Source organism: Labrus mixtus, chromosome 19 (assembly GCF_963584025.1).
Source record: "Labrus mixtus chromosome 19, fLabMix1.1, whole genome shotgun sequence".
NCBI lineage: Eukaryota > Metazoa > Chordata > Actinopteri > Labriformes > Labridae > Labrus > Labrus mixtus.
In genome coordinates this window covers 2,937,535-2,956,878 of record NC_083630.1, presented here as the reverse complement: position 1 = coordinate 2,956,878, position 19,344 = coordinate 2,937,535, and the positions used below count along the sequence as shown (strand labels likewise).

At 43.0% G+C, this 19,344-nt stretch overlaps 1 protein-coding gene across 1 annotated transcript in view; it reads left to right on the top strand.

Moving 5' to 3' along the window:
• ahrra (aryl-hydrocarbon receptor repressor a) overlaps positions 1–19,344 on the top strand; it is a 77,170-nt gene that overhangs the window by 22,313 nt on the left and 35,513 nt on the right. Inside the window, exon 4 of the mRNA XM_061064865.1 lies at positions 13,141–13,176. Within this exon, the coding sequence (XP_060920848.1) occupies positions 13,141–13,176 (36 nt within the window). The remainder of the gene's footprint in view (positions 1–13,140; positions 13,177–19,344) is intronic.

Here is a 19,344-nt window from a genome sequence, read left to right as displayed (position 1 = left end):
AATATAAGGGGAACTTCTGAGCTTCTCTTCCATCCAACAACAAGAATCATTTCTGTTTCCTGTCCAGAAAACAAAACCACAGCAGACAAACTTTCACTCAGCAGTACGGCTAAACCAATAGCACTCGTTTTAATAGATCAGTCGATAATAAATTCAACCACGACTTTATTTCACACCGCAGGAGGGGTGAGAAGAAGAACCACAAACACAGAGACAAGTGTCCCTTTTTTCAGCTCAGTCAGCACGATTAAAGCTAATTTATTTCAATGAGGATTTATTGTTTTCTTGTCAAATGGACTCACAGCATTTTGAGTTAATTAAGAATAACCGTGTCCAGCAGCCAGCCAGACCGCCACGCCATACTTAGCTAGAAGACAACCTTGTTGTTTTAGAGCCCAAACTATGAGCTCACCAAAATCACCAAAAAGCTGTTACACCTGGCAGAAATGGAAACAGTTTGCTAATGTTTCAGCTCAACATGTCCTGGTTACTTTGAGAGGAATAATTCTGTTCAAAATATTCGACTTTGACTCATGGTCGTGCACTGGACTTAAATTCTGGAGGAAAACTTAAACTGCGTTAGATAGCGCTGCGTTACATCATGGTACGTTACATTACATTGGGTAATGTTAGCTTGCGTTGCATTACATTAGCTTGCGTTATATTACATTAACCTGTGTTACATTATGTTGCATTACTTTATGTTGTGTTACATTACGTTGGGTAATGTTAGCTTGCGTTACATTAGCATTACGTTAGCTTGTGTTACATTAGCTTGCGTTACTTTACGCTGCGCCACATTAGCTTGCATTACGTTATTCTATGTTACGCTATGCTACGTTACGCTATGCTACGTTACATTCTGTTGCGTTACCTTAGCTTGCGTTACCTTAGCTTGCGTTACGTTAGCTTGCGTTACTTTACGCTGCGCCACATTAGCTTGCATTACGTTATTCTACGTTACGCTATGCTACGTTACGATATGCTACGTTACATTCTGTTGTGTTACATTAGCTTGCGTTACCTTAGCTTGCGTTACCTTAGCTTGCGTTACGTTATGCTACGTTACATTATGCTACGTTACGTTATGTTGTTTTATTATGTTCCAACATGTTGTGTTACACTTTGTTGCGTTACGTCATGGTGTGTTACGTTACCCAGCATCAAGTCACTTTGCATTACCTTTCGGTGCATCCTGTAACATTTTGTAACGTTTCTGTATGTTCATCTTGTCGTAGTTTTGATGAAAAGTAGAGACGTCAAACACGTTTTTTAAACTTGCCATGGACTCCTCGGCCACTTGCTGCGGGATGAAATAAGCACTGACGGGTAGAAAACAAAGTGACACTCCTGCATTAAGAAAATAAATGTTTATTAGAATATCGTGGCTAGAGTTGCTGTGAGCACAAAGTGACGACACATGTTCTTATCATCCTTTCTCTAAATTAAGTAACTGTTGTGAAAGCTTTCTGCCACTTTCTATAAAGTAAATCTAGATAATGATCGCTTTTTGAGGAGGTGATAAAAGAAAACATCTTCTCTACACTGAAATAGACTCAGTGATTCCTTCCATGAGTAATAGGAGGCTTAACATCAGATCACTGGAGACTCCTTCCTTGTGACTCATGAGCAACAAGTTCTCAGAAAGGAGAGGGAGAGAGAGGGGGAGAGAGACAGAGACGGAGGGAGAGAAAGAGAGAGGGAGAGAGAGGAAGAGAAGGAGGTGGGGACCATAATAACATCATTGTGACTGTTTGATGTAGCATCAGGCCTATTTCCCAGATACAGTAAGTACAGGCTGTCTGCATGTCTGCTGGCCTCTCGCCACTCAAAGGCCACATTCATGGAGGCGCTGCCGCCCTCACAGAGGGCAATTGGATCCACCGGATACCCTTCCCTTCTCACGCAATGTTGTGTAAACCCGGGGAAAATGACCTCAATATGTCCTAAACGAGTTAAGGATGAAGATGCCGCGCCCGCTCACATGTCTCAGGCATGATAATGTGCTGATCGTTTTATAAATACTCGCTCTCATGCACATCAATGAGTGTTTGTCGATTTGTTGCCTGAGCTGACGTGGAGAGTCTGACGGGTCGTCGCCGCCATCTGTTCACATCTCAGCCCTTTGTCTTTTAACGAAACAGTTATCTGTATCCTCTTCCAAACACCTCGATTAATGTGCTGCTGTCACAAACACACATCATAACGCTTTCCTAAGACATGCTGGAGTATTGAGTTAGACCACGGAGCAGAGTGTTCGTCCTCGTGCAGCTTTAACGTAAACTTGATTTACAACCCGAGCCGTAAAACAAAGTTCAAACAATTAATGTCATTAAAAATAACCTCACATGAAGCGGCTGTTAAATCTTTCAGTGCACATAAATTAAAACACAACTTTCCTCTGCAGTTGTTTTATTTCTTCTTCTTCTTCTCTGCGTGTTTCTTCTTGATCAATCACTCTCATTGTCTCCGTATTCAGACCTGAAGGCACCCGGGTTATTATTTTATTTGTTTGGCCGTCACTGAGTTTGCTAATCTTCTCTTTAATCCTCACTCTCTCTCTCGTGGAGCCACGGCTCGTCGGCCTGCAGGCCTGGACAGCTTCAACCTGCCGACCGAGCCGTGGGTGTGACTCTCTCTCTCTCTCTCTCTCTCTCTCTCTCTGTCTCTGCTGGTTTCATTTTATTTAATTATTTTGAATCTCCTCATCTTCATGTCATCCCGCTCTCATCCTCCGTTTTACCTTCAGTGACCACGTTTCATCAAATATCTCAGTAAGCCGACAGCACAGAGATAAAGAAATCTCCTCTCTGACACATAAAAAGAAAGATGGACACTTTACCTTCGATGTAAAATAAACCTCTCATTTAAAGTCAAAATTGTGTGTTTAAAAAACAAAAGTTAAATAAATTAAGGAAGACATAACGAAAAGGTAGAAAGATTTAATTCTAATGAAAAATGACGAAATAATTAAATACAGACAAAATAATGAGACAAAAACATCTAAAAATTAAATTTACGAGTTAAAAAAATCAAATCAAATCAAAGATTTTTACGAGATAAAAGTCATAATAATGACATTAATGATGAAATAAAAACATAATTACAAGGTATAAAGACAAAATAATAACAAGATGATTAAATACAGACATGATAATGAGGTTAACAGTTTCAGTTATGAAATAAAAATGTATAAAAATCTAATTTTAGTTTCAGTTAATTTCAGTGAAACTATTTAAAATAATAAAATGAGAAAACATTTTTAAAAAATGTGAAAATATTTTTATTTTTAAATCTCAATTGTAGAAAAAGTCATACTCAAGTCAAAACGTAAAATTATTAAACAAAACTGATAAACTGATAAAACGTTAAAATGATAAAATACAAAAGTCAACAAGTTAAAATAATGGGAAAAAGTCAGAATTTTCAGAATAAAATTCTTAATAATTACATAAATAGTCATAGAAATGTCTTTAAATGTCTGAATAATGAGCTAGAAAGCTGAAATAATTTCTCTATTTTTCTTCCTGAACCAGCAGAGTTACTACACCTTGAAGACCTTTTCGAGGTCAGCGTGCCGCTCTATAACTAATTCATAATTTGAACACAGCGCCGTGTGTGACGGGGAGAAAAAGGCAGAAAGGAGGAATAAAAACAGGACGAGAGGAACCCTGCTGCATAATTAACACAGGGCATCACGGTAACATTTCTTTTGTTTGAAAGTCAGACGGAGACTCTCTGCCTCCTGATTGGCCGAGTCTTGTGAGGGTTGTTAGGACACTGTGGTCGCTGATTAAATATGATTTGGAGTTTCCTTTTGTCTCCTGGTCCGTCGGTGAGGATTCTCAGGGCGGCGGATTAGAGAGCTTACAGCCTGTCGGGTCGGCTAATAGATTGTGGTGTAACACCTCTCGTGGTTTGAGTCAGCAGCTGGATGGATCACAGAGTCAAACACCTGCCAAGATCCTTCAGGCCTGAGCCTCTTTCTCTTGGCAGGCCGCTCCTCTCTGCTACTTCAAGTCCTCCGGCTTCTCATGCAACCTCTGCGGGCCAAATTCTCCGTCCATTTCCAGCCCTGTTTACACGCCTCCTCCTCCTCCTCGGCTGCTGATGTCACGACAAAAAACACAAACTGGGGTTCGACGAGCTGGAAAATCTCGTTCTAGTTAGTGAAGGATTGAACAGCCAGAGAGCAGGTGATGATGGTTGAAAAGGTTTATGTTTAAACCATCTTATACGTCCAGACATTTACACTCTTTAGGCTTCTAACAAGGTCTGCCCGTACTAAAGATGCAGAGGTAGGAGTAACCTGCAGTACTTCCTCTTTACGACAAGTCTTCAGTGCTACAGTTCATTTAACAGGGTTAGCTTCCGTTAGCAGCTTGGTTAGCTTCCGTTAGCAGCTTGGTTAGCTTCCTCAAGCAGCTCGGTTAGCTTCCGTTAGCAGCTTGGTTAGCTTCCGTTAGCAGCACGGTTAGCTTCCTCTAGCAGCATGGTTAGCTTCTTCTTGCAGCTCGGTTAGCTTCCGTTAGTGGCTCGGTCCAGCTGTATATGGATCGGTCAGTCTCTGCAGCCTAAAACGTCTCCCGAGGTAACTTTTCCGTTCACCCAAACACTGTGTGAAACCTAAATCCCATAAGCCTCATCTCTCGTGGAGTCAAATTGAAAAGATCCAATCAGAAATTTATTTTTTTGTTTGTCCTGATATGATTTGTAGGAGGGTCTTTAAAGGCCTCATATCCCTAAACATGAATAATCTAATGCAGTTCAGACTGTGTACAGGAGTTAGCTTATTATTTTATTTGTTTTTAAAATTAAGAAACTACCCAATGGGCGCCTACAACTTCTGTTTTTCAGCATGGTATTGAAACAGGTGTTGAAAGTGTTTGACTTTTACTATTATCGTATCCACGTTTTAAAAATCTGGTATTGAACGAGCGTGGAAGGAAGTAGGATGACTGAAGGTGCAGAAAAGGTGCGATTAAAGTTTTCGTCAGCATCAGAGTGGGTTAAATATCAGGCCTCAGACGCTTCCTTCAGATATGAGAGAGAGTCCCAACAAACCAGACCTTTGTAGGAGCTGGCACATATTTTAAAGGCTGGACAATTTGAATGATCCTTTTGTTTCTCTGTCCTTCTGAACCCGTACACTTTCCCTCTGCCCGTCTTCTCCCTCTGGTTTTCTGTCATCCCCGGTTACTGCATGTTGGTCCCCGGGCTCTCCTGTTGTTGAGGATGTGATGAGAGGGTAGAGAGGTGTTAGGAGAGGAGACGAGACAGAAACAAGAGGACAGAGAGGAGAGAGATGGAAAGGTCGGGTCAGGGCAGGACGACACAAAAGGAAGCCTTGCACATAGAGACCACCAGGAAGTAAAGAAATCATTCCAGTCCTCCTCTTTGCTTTGAAACTCTCTCACTCTGCATTTGTCACTGGCATCATTTGGTAGTTTTTGTGCTCCCTAGAAGCCTTTAAAAGAGACCGTTTTTACGAGTCCCCTGAAGCAGAAAGTTACCAGAAGGATCACGTGCGTTCATGAGAAAATTAGCTTTATCTGGTGTTGTATTCCCCCCCTCCTCAGCTACAGGTTGCATGTCGTGTTTCCTGCAGCGGAGGAATGCTTTGAGCACAGAGAGCCAAAAATAGTCCTGCCGACCCGTTAAAGCGGAGTGTGTAACATGTTGTGGCTGCAGGGGGAGAGCCGCACACTGCCTCTTTAAGACGGGCTCTGTGTACTGTAGTGTAATATTTCTGTAGTAGTGTATGTGTGTGTGTGTGTGTGTGTGTGTGTGTGTGTGTGTGTGTGTGTGTGTGTGTGTGTGTGTGTGTGTGTGTGTGTGTGTGTGTGTGTGTCTTCTGCATGTAGCGCTGACTGAGCAGGCGAAGGGGTTGCGTGACTACTGCAGACGAGGCTGTGACCTCAGAAAAGTGGTTATGAAAACGATCTGTCGAAGTGAGCGGGGAGAGAGAGAGAGAGAGAGAGAGAGAGAATGTAAGACGAATGGGGCGAGAGACATAAAGGTAAAGAGAGAGAAAAAAGAGAGAGAGAGACCAGCCCTGCAGAAATGAGCTCATTTGCGCTATACTATCACTGAATGACACCGGAGAGCTGCCACACACTCTGATCCTAAGGTATTCAATGCATATGTACACACACACACACACACACACACACACACACACACACACACACACACACACACACACACACACACACACTCTCTCTCTGTACTATACTTACACATAGCTATGAGGGAGGACTCTGCAAAGGCCACAGGGAGCAGAGAGTTTGCACTAACAGAAGCTCAAAGTCAGAGAGAAACGAATAGAGAGGGGGAAATGGAGAAAATAGAGAAAGAAGTCAGTTATCGTTTTCTGCATAAATAAAAGTTGAGGAGGAGACACATTTTAAATCCTTACATCACATATTGACTTATATTTCTGTATAAAAATCTCCAGTTTAATGTTTGAATTATTTGATTTAAACAGTGTAAGGGCTCTGTTTTTATCCCCTCACAGATAAGTTAGCCTCTCTGCCGCTGTCGTTAGTGAGCTCGTCAAACTTTTCAATGAGTTGCTGTTTGCGATACTAAACGTTTTTAAACGATTCAATCTCTAAATAGAAAAAGAAACAAGAACTTTTAATCAATCAATTATTATTTGTTTAGCACCAATTCCTAACAAAGGTCATCTTGAGACGCTTTTCAAAAAGCAGGTACATGTTACAAGCTTTATTGATCCCTGAGGGATCACACTGTTATTTAGAGACATGCTTCACACACACACAATGCTTCACACACACACAATGCTTCACACACACACACACACACACACACACACACACACACACACACACACACACACACACGCACATGCACATGCACAAACACAACCTGTGGACATGCTTTAGCTACACAAGGAGCTCACCAGAGCTGTTTTGAAGCCTTCTGGATTTGTCAATATCAAATTTGAAAACAGGTGGTTTTAAAAACTTCCTTAAACTCCTCTGCAGGACAGACTGGATGATCTCTGCAGTCAGTTTAAGAAAACGTCTGCTTTAATGTCAAGCATCCCTGTTTTTACATCATTAAAGTACAATATAGATTTGACCATCCTGTATGTGATCAATCAAAGGTTGAAGTTTACCTGAACAGACAGAGATGTCACATCTTTTATGTTTTCCAGTAAAACAACGAGCAGAATGATTGTGGTGAGACCAGCGTCTGTAAAGCTGCTCTGTGCCACCACAGGAACATGTCAACTTTTAATTTCCTCTGTCACAGATTATATTCTGTTCACCGAGCTCTCGGGACAAACCAGTGCCAGTGTGCATGAGAAGTATTGCATCGTTATTTTCTGCAGAAACATGGGACAGATGGGAAAAAGCACTACAACCTGCTAAAAAAGGTTTAAATATCTGTAAAGGTCGAGCAGCGCTTCCTTTAAAAAGAGCTGCATATGAAGAAGAAGGGATAAAAGAGGGGAGGGAGGGAGGGGGAGACGTATTGGTGTTGGGTGAGGATTGCGTGTGAGCAGTAATGCTAGTCTTCAAAGAGCACAGAGGAGCACATTGTATCCATGCATGAGTCGCTCAACAGGGACAGCAGCATGACGGAGGGAGGGAGGGCACACCAGGACAACAGCCCAGAGAGAGATGGAGGGACGAGAGGAGGAGAGCGAGCGACTCTCTGACATGACAATTGTCATCTTTGTGTTTTTCAACATGGCTGCCAACTCTCTGAGATACACACTTTTACACTCTGTCCCACACCCTGAGGCTGCACACACACACGCACGCACGCACACACGCACGCGCGCACACACACACACACACAGGTCGAACATGAGAAAGTCAAACAAAGATGGACTGTGCAAAAACATACATTTTATAAAACGCAGGCTGCATGGTATCACAATGTAAATATCTGTAATTGTAACCTCATGTCACAGCTCACTCTCTGAATGTTTTTATGTTGCTGCTCAGCTCTTCATGAAATCAGATGCTTCTAATAAGAAGAGCATTCATAGATATACAAGTAGCATCATTCAGAACACAAAAATAAAGATATATATATATATAAATAAATTTAATAAAATATAAATACAGGAGGTCATTATTGCACTCTGAAGTTTAGGAGACAGAGCTGCTGAAAACTGCTTTTTGTGTCTTTATTGTTGAGACAGGACAGTGGATAGAGTCAGAAATCAGAGAGAGCGAGAGGGGAATGACATGTGGGAAAGGAGCCGCTGATCGGATTCGAACAGGGACCACCCGCTTGGAGGACTACAGCCTCCATACATGGGGTGTGAGCACTATCCTACCTCTGGTGTTGAAATATGAAGTAAAATCCTGCAGGTCCTCGAGTGTTCACTTGAGGCTGGCTCCAGGAACACTGGAAGTTACAAACAGATCACAGGCAAAAAAGCTGTTTTTACAGCATAAATTAACATGTTTACAGCCTGGTACAAAAAAAATTGATTGACAGGCGGGCGCGGTGTAACGGTTTGTCAAGAGGCTTAAAACCCGCCTCAGCTCCAGCTCTCAGCCTGTCGTTAGGTTGACTGAAAGTTAGACTGAGACAGGATTTGATGACCCTAACCACTGCCCCACCACCTACAACAAACTTTAGTATTTAAGTGTGATCAAAGGGGGACGATTTTCTTGTTGACAATAATGTTAGAAAATAAAGAAAAAGTTCAGAACTTTAAGTACTCAGAACCAAGAAGAAAATCCCCCTCATGTATTTATACTTTTTTCGGCTGGTGATAATGAAAGTTCAGATTTTTGGAAATAAATAAAACTTCCTCTTTTAATATATTTCTGTTTCTTTGTCGGACACAGAAACTATTTTATTCACTTTTGCTTGGAATCGACTTTAAGATCTGGAAACGCAGTTTCTGAACATTTCTTAGAAAACTCTGTAACTGTAAAACTTGTCAGTGTGTGTGTGTGTGTGTGTGTGTGTGTGTGTTACAATGAGGTCAGAGAAGTTTGGTGACAAAATGAGTGTGAAGCGGCCACAGGCATGTCAGAAATGGAATTGTCTCAAACATGTGATTCTCCGATAGCAGCAGGATTCTGCATTATTGTTAGGGTTTATTTTGGGGCTTTTTTTTCTTTATTTTAGAGACAGGACTGAGGACAGAGTCAGAGCCTATCAGATGATGTCACCTGATTGGTGTGTGTGGTTTGAAGGTTTTTTCCTTTTTCTTCCATGTCCAAAAAGATCTCAGGAAAGATCTGCTCCGAAACCAGAAGTAAAGCCTCTGTGACGGTTCAAAAACCAGCGTGATGTTTATCTCCTCTCAATAAGAGTCATAGCTGCCACATTTTCCGGACCACTGAAGAACTTGTACTGTGTGTGTGTGTGTGTGTGATATTGTCTCCCTGCTGGTACAGCGAAACAATGCTACACACACACACACATACACACACACACATTGTGCCCTCCTCTGCAGGGTCAATATTTACAGTTCATCTTCTTCTGCAAAATCATTCTGTCACAAAGCCTTACCGTCTCCCCCTCTCCCCCCTCCCCCTCTCCCCCCCTCCCTGCTCTGCCTGTCACTTTTACTGTATGTTCCAATGGCTGAGCGTGATCGGGGCCAATTATGGCTTGTTCTGAGCGTGCAGGGTATCCTGTGGAAGCAATACATTACAGGCAACTCGTGCCATCCCTCCTCTCCCTCCATATGTGCACACTCCCCCCGCCCTCTCCTGGTTCTACTGCATGTAGTCATTCATCCTCCACGCAGCTGTTGCCTCCACTTGGAGTGTGGGTAAATGTGAAATTAATGGAGTGTCGTTTAGTGTGTGTACACTGAGTCACGCTGGAGGATGTTCGATACCCCGCTCACGCTTCTCCAAAGAGGATTCTTGTGTTTCCGAGTCTCTCACGACACAGAGCGAGGATCTGGCGAGCAGACCTGATAAAGATGAACCTTTGGTAGATTTCCTCCTTGGATTGAGCAGCAGAGACAGAGTCTCAAAGTCACATGAGACAAATAAGTCAAATATCCAGCGCTCAGCATTAGAAACACCTGGAGTTTGATCCCCGTTCACGAGTCCAGTGTCGTTGTGAAACCGCCGCAGCTTCAGAGACAGAATGACGTAAAACAACCTGTTGAGAATAACGCCCATCCACAGCGCCTCACCTCCTACAGCTCAATGGATTTAAACTAGTTTGGTATTTAGTTATTATTTATTTAACCTGATGAGCTCAGTGTGATCGGGCACTTTGTCATGCAGTGTACAGAGGTTCATGACTTCCCATCACGTCCCATTCAGCTGCTCCCAACCGTAGACTGTAAATATTAATCGACAGAGTCTGAGTGACGTCACCCGTCTGTTCCTGCAGGGGTCGCTGGAGTCCCATCGATGGCGGTCTCCATGCTGGAAATGCTGTCTCAGTCTAACTTTCAGTCAACCTAACAACAGGCTGAGAGCTGGGGCTGAGGCGGGTTTTAAACCTCCTGACAAACAGCTACATTGTAACCGTTTACTCTTTACTTAGCATCTTTATTTTAACTAATTTGATAAAACAAAGTATCCAACTACAGTAACGGTTTTAAACAGTTTGAAAACCAGACTTTTTGCCCTTCCTGCAGAACATCTGTTAAAATGAAACAGGTATAGGCGAAAGGAGGAAACCGAGGACTCGTGTTTCTAATGATGCTCGTGTTGTATTTTAGTAACATCACAAAGAATAATCCTGAAAAAGAGAGCGTCGAGGTTCAAAAGAAAAAGCCCTCTTCCTTTTTGTTGTGTGTCCGTGAAGGTGGAGGGGCTCATGAGGAAGGAGGTGTCGAAACACACCAACACAATGGTACCGTTTCCCTCTGCTGCCCCACAGGAAGCCGTCTGCATGCACACACACACACACACACACACACACACACACACACACACACACACACACACACACACAGACAAAAGAATGCATTCACACATGCTGCGATTTTTAAATTTCCCACTTCTCTCATAAAATCCTTGTTTGGTTGGATCCAGATCACCTGCTGAATCTTTTTTATGACTTTCCCAGGTTTCATCTGCCAAAATATTCTGACTTGAAACAAGCAGGACGAGTTCACACTTCTCCCCTTACTGATCAGATATTTCAAAGCATTTCTATTTGACCTGATAGGATTGTTTGTATCAGGTCAGAAAGGGGGATGAACTTTGCGTCGCCTCTTTCTCTTTCTGTTCCCTCAACTTCACTCCTAATGAGGAGCAAACATCACATCTGATTTGTAGTATTTACTCTCCTCTGGGTATTTCAGAGTAATCACTGCTGCCAGATTGGAGATGTAATGCCTATAAAATTGCATAATAATACTGTGCTGCTGAGATGAGTGTAATCAAATCATAAAACCACATTTTCACTATTAACAGCTCTCTGCACAGACCCTCCTAATACAAACCGGCTCCTCACAACGATGGGTGCCTTTAAGGCCTATTTTTATAAATGTTGCGGTCCCAGTGACTAACAGATACAAACGCTTTGGAGATGTTTCCGTTGATTGTTTCACAGCTGTGAGATGAGCTGTGATGGATGCAGATATCTTAAAGAGGGAGAGTGCATCCACTAGAAGTTGTTGTTTTAATTTCTGACAGCTGTGGCTCAGTTGGTAGAGTCGTTGTCTCTCAACTGGAAGGTTAGGGGTTCAATCCCCAGCTCCTTCAGCTACATGTCCGATGTGTCTTTGGGCAAGACACTTAACCCCAAGTTGTTCCCACTGCTTCGTTAGTGGTGTATGAATGTGTATGGATGGATGAGTTAATACTGATGGACTCTTTACTCAGCAGCCTCTACCATCAGTGTGTGAATGTGTATGAATGGATGAGTTAATACTGATGGACTCTTTACTCAGCAGCCTCTACCATCAGTGTGTGAATGTGTGTGAATGGATGAGTTAATACTGATGGACTCTTTACTCAGCAGCCTCTACCATCAGTGTGTGAATGTGTATGAATGGATGAGTTAATACTGATGGACTCTTTACTCAGCAGCCTCTACCATCAGTGTGTGAATGTGTATGAATGGATGAGTTAATACTGATGGACTCTTTACACAGCAGCCTCTACCATCAGTGTATGAATGGATGAGTTAATACTGATGGAGTCTTTACTCAGCAGCCTCTACCATCAGTGTGTGAATGTGTATGAATGGATGAGTTAATACTGATGGAGTCTTTACTCAGCAGCCTCTACCATCAGTGTGTGAATGTGTATGAATGGATGAGTTAATACTGATGGAGTCTTTACTCAGCAGCCTCTACCATCAGTGTGTGAATGTGTATGAATGGAAGAGTTAATACTGATGGACTCTTTACACAGCAGCCTCTACCATCAGTGTGTGAATGTGTATGAATGGATGAGTTAATACTGATGGACTCTTTACTCAGCAGCCTCTACCATCAATGTGTGAATGTGTATGAATGGATGAGTTAACAGTGATGGACTCTTTACTCAGCAGCCTCTACCATCAGTGTGTGAATGTGTATGAATGGATGAGTTAATACTGATGGACTCTTTACTCAGCAGCCTCTACCATCAGTGTGTGAATGTGTATGAATGGATGAGTTAATACTGATGCACTCTTTACTCAGCAGCCTCTACCATCAGTGTGTGAATGTGTATGAATGGATGAGTTAATACTGATGGACTCTTTACTCAGCAGCCTCTACCATCAATGTGTGAATGTGTATGAATGGATGAGTTAATACTGATGGAGTCTTTACTCAGCAGCCTCTATCATCAGTGTGTGAATGTGTATGAATGGATGAGTTAATACTGATGGACTCTTTACTCAGCAGCCTCTACCATCAGTGTGTGAATGTGTATGAATGGATGAGTTAATACTGATGGACTCTTTACTCAGCAGCCTCTACCATCAGTGTGTGAATGTGTATGAATGGATGAGTTAATACTGATGGAGTCTTTACTCAGCAGCCTCTACCATCAGTGTGTGAATGTGTAGGTGTGACCTGGAGTGTTAAAGCACTTGGAGTAGTCAGAAGACTAGAAAATAAATATACAAGTTCAAGTCCATTTATCGTGTGTGTTATTGTGTCGTGTGTATAAGAGCTAAACCTTTTCTTTTAAATCCAAATTGAGAAAACCTTCCATTTTTGTCTTGCAGAAAACAGGAGTTGCTGTTCTTCCACTGGCTCCTTCGGTAAGTTCTATTCATGTAATTTTGTCACCGGTTTTTTTTTTTTAGACATAGTATACAACAAATACAACATGAGCCTGCATCATATTATTATTATTATTATTATTATTTTTTTTTTTTTAAGATTTATTTTTGGGCTTTTTGTGCCTTTAATGGAGAGATAGGACAGTGGATAGAGTCAGAAATCAGGGAGAGAGAGTGGGGAATGACATGCGGGAAAGAGGCCACAGGTGGGAACCAAACCTGGGCCGCCCGCTTGAGATGACAGCCTCCATACATGGGGCGCGCGCACTAACCACTGCGCCACCAGCGCCTCAGAGCCCTCATATTAGTCATCTCAAAGACACCAGACTTAATTTACAGAAACAGATGTTTTACCGTGGAGCAGTGAGGAGTTTCTGGTCTTCCATTGCCCCCTAAACACAAGAAGATGATTTTTCAGTGATATTTATGGTCTTGGTCTTGACTCAGACTCTGTCTTGCCCTGTCTTGGTCTCGGTCTTGTCTTGGTCTTGGTCTCGGTTAGTGTGGTCTTGACTACAACCCTAGCCGAGGCAGACTAGCGACTCCTGAGTTCTGTGGGGTAGAAGTGCTGTTTTTGTTAATGGAGTCTGGCGGCTTTGAAGAACGTGATGTAACAACTGTTTCTGATGATAAACAAAATCATCTTCCTGAAACTGAAAGCTCTCTCTCTGTAGGGATCCTTTCTGTAACGTTGTCACACACTTTGAATAACAACCTGAGCCCGTGAGGGACAAAAACAACTTTTACTGCACACACTTTGATCGAGCACATTTGCCCCTGAAGATAACTTTACCCGGGGGGGTAAATGACCCTAAGAGACTTTTGGCATTTTAGTTTTGATTATGTCAGAATACTTTGGAGATTTTTGCACGTTTGAGCGATCACAGGAACATTACACAGCATGCAGCATGATTCTCATCGACCATGAAGTACATGCTGTCCGTCACATCATCAGGATTAGTGCCGTTTAATTCTGTCATATTGTCATTTTCCCCCTTCCTGCACATGTCTTCCGTTCTCATCAATGGCTCTAAAAGTGGAAGACATCGCGTGTCCCTCTGCAGCATTAAGTCTATTTAAGGCCTCAACTTATGTCAGGAAAAACTCAGTGGCTTGATGCTGAGCTAATAATGTCTGACCGCTTTCCCAGTGAGCTGCACAAGTGCTCCTCCGGGGATGAGAGAGAGAGCGCGGGCGAGCGAGGTTCAGAGAGGCTGAGGAGAGAGAGAGAGAGAGAGAGAGAGTGGAGCGGAGCAGTGTATGAAATGACCTCGCTGCCGTTGCGTGCCACGGTTTGTTTTCAATACCGGCCACATGTTTGAAAGTTGCATAACTTCTCAGATGCGGTTTGTAAATCATGGAGTATTTTGGGGGTATGGAGGTGTGTGTGTGTGTGTGTGTGTGTGTGCTGACAGCCTTCCCCACCTCACAGCTTCAGATTATTTATCTCCTCATAAAGACCCTCCTCTATTAGCAGATCCTGCGTCATAATGCAGAGTAAAAGCCGCTGATCAGTGCAAATGAGGATTACTGAGTGGGAAAAGTCATTCTCTGTCTTTTCATTCCGTTAATCTCTCGTCTGCGCTCTGCTCGGCTCCACAGCTGCCTGCCTGTGTCTCACTGTCCTCACTGTGGGAGCTCTGGCTCAATTAAAGGCTAATTAAAGGGCCAGTCCGTGAACACAGGACCGGTCTTTGTAGTGCTGTTTGCACAGGTGGTTTGCATCACATGTTGTAATGGTGTCAGGTTGGAACATCAAGGCTGCACACATTAACACTTCTGCACTGTAGGCTAAGGTCGGGCACGTTGCACGCTTTAAGTGCCATTGTTTCTTTTTCCTCCGTCGACAAGAAGACTCACTTTACGCGCAATAATCAGGAGTTTTTGGTCGACTGAGCAAAGTAAAGCGTTGGACTGCAGCATTTTAGAATTTTAGATTTTTTGTTTGTTGAGATTTAAAATGATGCAACGAAGGCACAAACATCCATCCATTATCTAAACTGCTTCTCCTGTACGAGGTCGTGGGGTTCTGGAGCTGATCCCAGCTGTCATTGGGCGAGAGGCGGGGTTACACCCTGAACTGTTCACCAGCCAATCACAGAGCTGACATATAGAGACAGACAACCAGCCACACTCACATTCACACCTACAGACAATTTAGAGTCAGCAGTTAACCTAACGAGCATGTCTTTAGACTGTGGGAGGAAGACGGAGTACCAGGAGAGAACCCACACATGAACGAGGAGAACATGCAGACTCCACACAGAGAGACTCCTGAAGGACGGGAGAAACATGAGGCAGAAATATGTCTCATTTAAATCTGCAGTCAAAAGACAATAAATCCTTTAAGTGATAAGAAGAAATTAAAGTTCCGATATCTGTTGTTTTTCTTGCCTAAAGTTCTGCTTCAGGTTCTTGACTATGTGGATTTGAGGCTTTTTTTGTCATTTTCATCAGAAAGTGATGAAATTATGAGGCTTGGGACATTAGCTTGGAGTGTTTTTTAAGATGAACTTTTAGCTCTGAGCATCATTTTCTTGACTCCTCAAAGTATCGGCTCCTCATGAACGCAGCCTCCAGGTATCTTTATAAAGAAATGATTTGTAGTGGCAGTGCTAGCCCATATGTTTCAGAGTATAAAAGTTCCTTCAGTCATTTATTTTTCAGTTTATTTAAATTAAGAGACCACCCCTCCCCCTTCTTTAAACCGGCAGCTTGTTACGTTTCATTAAAGGTCTGTTGAAAGATAACTCTTCGATTCCGCAGCTCTCCGCAATGCAAAATAATCCGCCATAAACTGAAACATTCCACCCTGAGATGTTTTAACACTCTCCGAATTATAAAATCAAGCTTCAGCTGCAGATGTTTCAACAACCCGAGTTTATCTGCTCTGTTACAGTAGAGTCAGCTCGTCAGGATGAAAATAGTTTGGAGGTGGAGAGACGACCATTTCTCAGCAATGACATGTTTTGGTTCAGTCGACCATAATAGGCTGCACTCTCACCCACCACACACGCACGCACACGCACACACACACACACGCACACGCGCACTGGTTTTTCTCGTCAGTGCTGGGATCTCTTGCAGACTGACCACCCACAGTGCGACCAAGCCCTCCTCGGCGTGTGAGCCTCATCAGACTCGGAGCTGATCTTTAACGTCAGACTCGCGTTTATCTTCAGGAGAAAGAAAATCACAGTTAGAGGTTGTTTTTTTTTTTCTTTGCGCAGCTAAATCAGATCATGCTTACATATTTAGTATCATTCTATGTCTTCAGCAGCCGAGCCCCTAGCAAACACGGAATGTGCATTCACACTGACACACACACACACACACACACACAGGTTGAGGTTGAGGTTAACCAGACGGGGGCTGATACCGAGATAAGAGGTCTCGCTTGGTCACGGAAAGACCAGCGGTGGATTTAATGGGGATGACAGGTGAATAAATGGTTGAAATCCATTAACCCTCCCACAACAACGGCTCACACCGGCCTCTACGAGCTGTTGTCTACTGTATCTATATGTATGTATGTATGTGTGTGTGTGTGTGTGCGTGTGCGTGTGCAGAGGCGTGGTTTATCCCGGGAGTCCCACCCTGCTGCACGCGATGCCTGGGAATCCGTGCCGGTCGAGGATTTACTGAACACGCTTTAGGGAATCCCAGCTCTCTCCTGCACACACACACATACGCACACACGCACGCACGCACTAACAAACACACACACACACACCTTTAGGATATAGAGCTGACATGGTTAACACTGATCAGGTGGAATGACTCAAACACACACACACATCTTCAGGATGCAGAGCTGTCATACCTGACTCTAATCACTCACACACACACACACACACACACACACACACTCAAACCACCTGCACCTCAGCGACCAGTCAGAGGCGGCATTCTTATTTTATGTGTCTTTTATCATCCGCTTCATAAAAACCCTCATGATGCTGTGTGATCGATGAACTCTCAAATCAGAGAGATTGAGAAAAATGTTTGTATGTGAAGTAAAACGTCGTCGTTTAAGTTCCAGTCAGCGACTTTTCAAACAGCATGTTGGTCCGCGAGTCAAGATTCAAAGCCGCAGCTACGGCTGCTTCCCTCCATCAGTCTGTCATGCACCTGTGGAGTCATCTTTAACCCTTTGTTAGCAATGGCTCTGTAAAAGAAGATGTTTTAATTTGAGCAGGTTTTTAAAAAAGGTTTTCCTGCAGCTCTGTGAGTTTGATTTGTTGAAGATTCACTTTAAACCTTTTAACACCTGAGTAACTGTTAATGTTCGTTTCATACTTAAAGTCCAGCTACGATGACATCACTCCTGTTTTTAACCCTTTCACGTCTGCTCCCTCTTTAAATCTTGTTCACTCCTCGCCCTGTTTACGACGTGTGTGAGTGTTTCATCATTTCTTTTGCATCGTGCTGCATGTCCACTTGTTTGTGTGTCCATCTTTCTGTTTCCACGTTTGATATACATTTGAAATCTCATCAAATCCCTTCGAGCTTATAGACCCTTTAAGATCTCAGCGCAGGTCTCCTGTCTCCTGAGAGCGTTGTTGAAGTGAATCGTGTTGTTTGACTCGATGTTTTCTCTGCGTCTGGTCGTCTAATTCTTTAATCTGAAGCATTTCCTGATGTTTATTGCCTTTAATTGTTTTTTAATTCCTTGTTTGTTATTCTAACTTTTTAATTCAGCCTTTTATTGACTTCATGGTGAATAGACTTGAGCTTGTATATTTTTCTTTTCTAGTCTTCTGACGACTCAAAGCGTTTTAACACCGCAGGTCACACCTACACATTCACACACTGATGGTAGAGGCTGTCGAGGCGGTTGAGAGACGACCGGCTCTACCACTGAGCCACAGCTGTGTTGTTTTATTAAACTTTTCTTTCCAAGAAGAGTATTGTTTCAATACGACAACACTTTTTCGTCAACATTTTTGTGGTAATCAGTTCGAGTTTGCCAGCGACTTTTTGTTATTAAAAACAGGAAATGAGCCGGTATTAGGAGTACTTAATGGCTACTTTTGGTTGCTGTGGTATCCAAACAGGTATCAATATCTTTGGATAAGCACATGTTTTATATTGAAGTTTAAAATTCTGGTGTCATGACGACCTTGCTATCACCCCCCCTCCCCTCGCTGCCTCAGTGATTCAGCGCTGCTCATCGGAGGTGAATTTCTCTAATGTGGCACGATGAGAGTAAATGTTTAGACAGGGAGAAGCTGTGACCGTCGGGGGGGAGGAGGAGGAAGAGGAGGAGGGAGACAGGAAAGGAGAGGTGATGTCAGGCTGACTTTCACATCAAGGAAGTGTCGAAATGAGGAAGGTGTTTCAATCTCCTCTGAGTGCGAGGATGATGTGTTTGTCCTTAAGCGCAGCGTGATTATTCAGCAGATGAGATGCTGAACTCTTCAGGATTCAGACTTTAAGGCGTCCCAATCAAAAGACCCAAATGTGTAAAAGTATTCCGTTGAAATTTGCAGAAATGATGAGGAGTCAGATGAGACAGGGACAGTGCTCATCATCCTTCTAGTCGCTCTAAAACAAATAAAGAATAACGAGTCATTTAGCGGATGGTGTCTTCATTTATCTTTCAAAAGATAAACTCAACAATGAAGGCCCCAAACCGTCGTCTCATCTGTGAACCATCTGTCTCTGCTGAACTGGAGCCAGACCTGATCGGGTTTTATTCAGTCCCCGGTCCTCCTCAGCGAGTCTCGCTCGGTCCAACAGTGAAACTAGAATCATGTTTGAGACACATCTGGATCTGTGAGAGTCTCCATCGCAGCACAGCGGAGCCACGGAGGATTTCTGCTTCCTCCTAACACATACTTTTTCATGTTTTATTGTCCGGTGGGAAAAGGGCTTTGAATCTCGTTTCTCTGCTCATTTTATGACAGTTCCCACCCTGGATTCTCTTTATCTGTTTCTGCTCTTTCCAAGTTTCTCTTTTATATCCCACAGAAAGGATTCCAGTCTGTGTTCTCCTCCAGCCTCGTCTCTGTGTGTGTCAGAGCTCAGAGTTAAAGGAAGCACGGGAATCAATGCTTAAGACGTCCTTAAGTCACACTAATCATGTTAGTGCACAACTGAAGAGTTTGTCAAATCATCACCGGTCAGAGTGACACGAGTGTAATC